The 2,500-nt window shown below is 45.0% G+C and overlaps 1 protein-coding gene across 1 annotated transcript in view; it reads right to left on the bottom strand.

The window, feature by feature from the left end:
- LOC125033012 (sodium-dependent phosphate transport protein 2A-like) overlaps window positions 1-2,500 on the bottom strand; it is a 17,338-nt gene that overhangs the window by 1,507 nt on the left and 13,331 nt on the right. Inside the window, exons 6-8 of the mRNA XM_047624463.1 lie at window positions 2,052-2,273; window positions 1,579-1,696; window positions 120-248 (exon numbers count right to left, since the gene is read on the bottom strand). Coding sequence (XP_047480419.1) covers window positions 120-248; window positions 1,579-1,696; window positions 2,052-2,273 — 469 coding nt within the window. The remainder of the gene's footprint in view (window positions 1-119; window positions 249-1,578; window positions 1,697-2,051; window positions 2,274-2,500) is intronic.

Genomic DNA, 2,500 nt, shown 5'->3' with positions numbered 1-2,500 from the left:
CACACCCACAACCCCTCCCCTCCCCCTCCCACACACACACCATCCCCCTCCATCCAACCTGACTCACACTCACTCACACACCCATACATTCCTCACTCCTCACTCATCTCCGGACCGACCTTTCAGTAGCGAGCCGAGAATCTTCACAATGAGGATGAGACACACGCACAGCATGAGGAGTGATGAGATGAGGAGGAAGACGCCCACGCCGTTGTCGGGAAAGGGAAGGTGAGCTGCCAGGTTGCTGCCTGTTGGGGAATAAGAGTCATGAGTCATGCAGGGGGGGGGGGGGGGTTGTGTTCGCGAGTCATACATGGGAACCTTTCGAGTTATGCGGGGGAGGGGGGGGGGGCTTTGTCTATGATTAAGTCATGTAATTTAGGCGACAGCTTCTTGAGAGAAGCTTGGTTAATATTAAGTTAATGTTATTTTGATGGGAGGAGGAAGAGGAAACAAACAGATTTGCTTAATTAATCCCCACTAAGATAATGAACGCATTAATGAAGTCGCCTAGATATTAAACCTTTTGATAAACTGCAGATAAGTCGAATACAATAACAATCACAATAACAGTGATATTTATTATTCTATTTGTTGTTGCATTTTCTATTGTGATCACTGCATTTTCATCTCTATATTCAAGGTAAAAGAAGAGGCAAGAAATTCAGATAGAGATGAATAGACAAATAGAGAGACAGAGAGGGAGGTAGAGAGACAGACGGAAATACAGACGAAGAGAGAGAGAGAGAGAGAGAGAGAGAGAGAGAGAGAGAGAGAGAGAGAGAGAGAGAGAGAGAGAGAGAGAGAGAGAGAGAGAGAGAGAGAGAGAGAGAGAGAGAGAGAGAGAGAGAGAGAGAGAGAGAGAGAGAGAGAGAGAAGAGAGAGAGAGAGAGAGAGAGAGAGAGAGAGAGAGAGAGAGAGAGAGAGAGAGAGAGAGAGAGAGAGAGAGAGAGAGAGAGAGAGATAGAGAGAGAGAGAGAGAAGGAAAGAGAGGGAGAGAGGGAGAGAGAGAGAGAGAGAGAGAGAGAGAGAGAGAGAGAGAGAGAGAGAGAGAGAGAGAGAGAGAGAGAGAGAGAGAGAGAGAGAGAGAGAGAGAGAGAGAGAGAGAGAGAGAGAGAGAGAGAGAGAGAGAGAGAGAGAGAGAGAGAGAGAGAGAGAGAGAGAGAGAGTGAGTGAGAGTGAGAGTGAGAGTGAGAGTGAGAGTGAGAATGAGAGAGAGAGAGAGAGAGAGAGAGAGAGAGAGAGAGAGAGAGAGAGAGAGAGAGAGAGAGAGAGAGAGAGAGAGAGAGAGAGAGAGAGAGATAGATATAGATAGATAGATAGATAGATAGATAGATAGATAGATAGATAGATAGATAGAGAGAGAGAGAGAGAGAGAGAGAGAGAGAAAGTATGAGAGATAAATAGAAGAGAAACAAGGTTGTAGAGAGAAGAGAGAAAGGAGAAAACAGGACATAGAACAGAGAAGACAGAAGAAAGAAGGGAGAAGTGAAAAGAGCGAAGAGCGAAGAGAGAAGATGACGACTTCCATGTTTGTATCTGCATCAAAAGCTCGCAAACATACAGCAATGAACGTACACGTGACAAGCTCTGAGGTATTTCCAGGCGACGTTTGGGGGCACAGTCGACGTAGAAGTGTGGCGTTCTCGTAGGCAGGGTCATTCATCGTCCAGCCGGTCAGTACCTTCTTGTCCAGCTACAGAGAGAAAGGTTGTAGGTCAGATTGTATTCAAATCCAAAGGCTGTATTTAAGTCTGATTTCAAAGGCTGTATTTAAGTCTGATTTCAAAGGCTGTATTTAAGTCTGATTCCAAAGGCTGTATGTTAATTTGTGTCGATATTCAAAAACTGTATTTCATTTTGTATTTAAATTCAAAGACTGTATGTCGGTGTGTATCTTAAACCAAAGACTCATTAATGAATTAGGAAGCGTTAATTACAACCCGTTAAGTAATTGTTGCTAGGCGCGTTGCACATGACCAATTTTCGAATCCTCTCAACCCTATCAACGTTCATAGTCATCTCATCACAACCGCTTCGAACCCACTCACCTGGACGATCCTATTAGTGAAGGGCTTTGTGATGCGAGACAGAATTTCCACCTTCATGTTGTTGTGCTCGAGGGTCATTTGGCTGAGGATGACCCGCGTGAGGTGGTACAGGTAGCCGGTGGTCACTTCGAGAGGTAAGAGGACCAGGACGCAGAGCCAGTTGAACATGTCGTGGATCACGGCACCGGAGAAGGCGCGCTCGAACTGCTCACGATCGCCAACCTGGAAGGAGCGGGGAGCGTGGGGTGAGGGGAAGAGTCTCCTCGAAATAAAGTCAAAAGGAGATAGATAAGGATAAATTAATGAATGGAAAGTAATATGGGATAGTAAATAAATGATTGACTTGACAGAAAAGTATGCATTCGTATACACCTTTACACCGTGCATATCTTTCTCTCTCTCTCTTTTTTTCTCTGTCTTTCTATTTCTTTCTTTCACTTTCTCTCTCT

The sequence above is a fragment of the Penaeus chinensis genome, chromosome 15, assembly GCF_019202785.1.
Source record: "Penaeus chinensis breed Huanghai No. 1 chromosome 15, ASM1920278v2, whole genome shotgun sequence".
Classification (NCBI taxonomy): domain Eukaryota; kingdom Metazoa; phylum Arthropoda; class Malacostraca; order Decapoda; family Penaeidae; genus Penaeus; species Penaeus chinensis.
The sequence above is the reverse complement of the archived record's forward strand: the minus strand, read 5'-3'. Positions and strand labels throughout refer to the sequence as shown.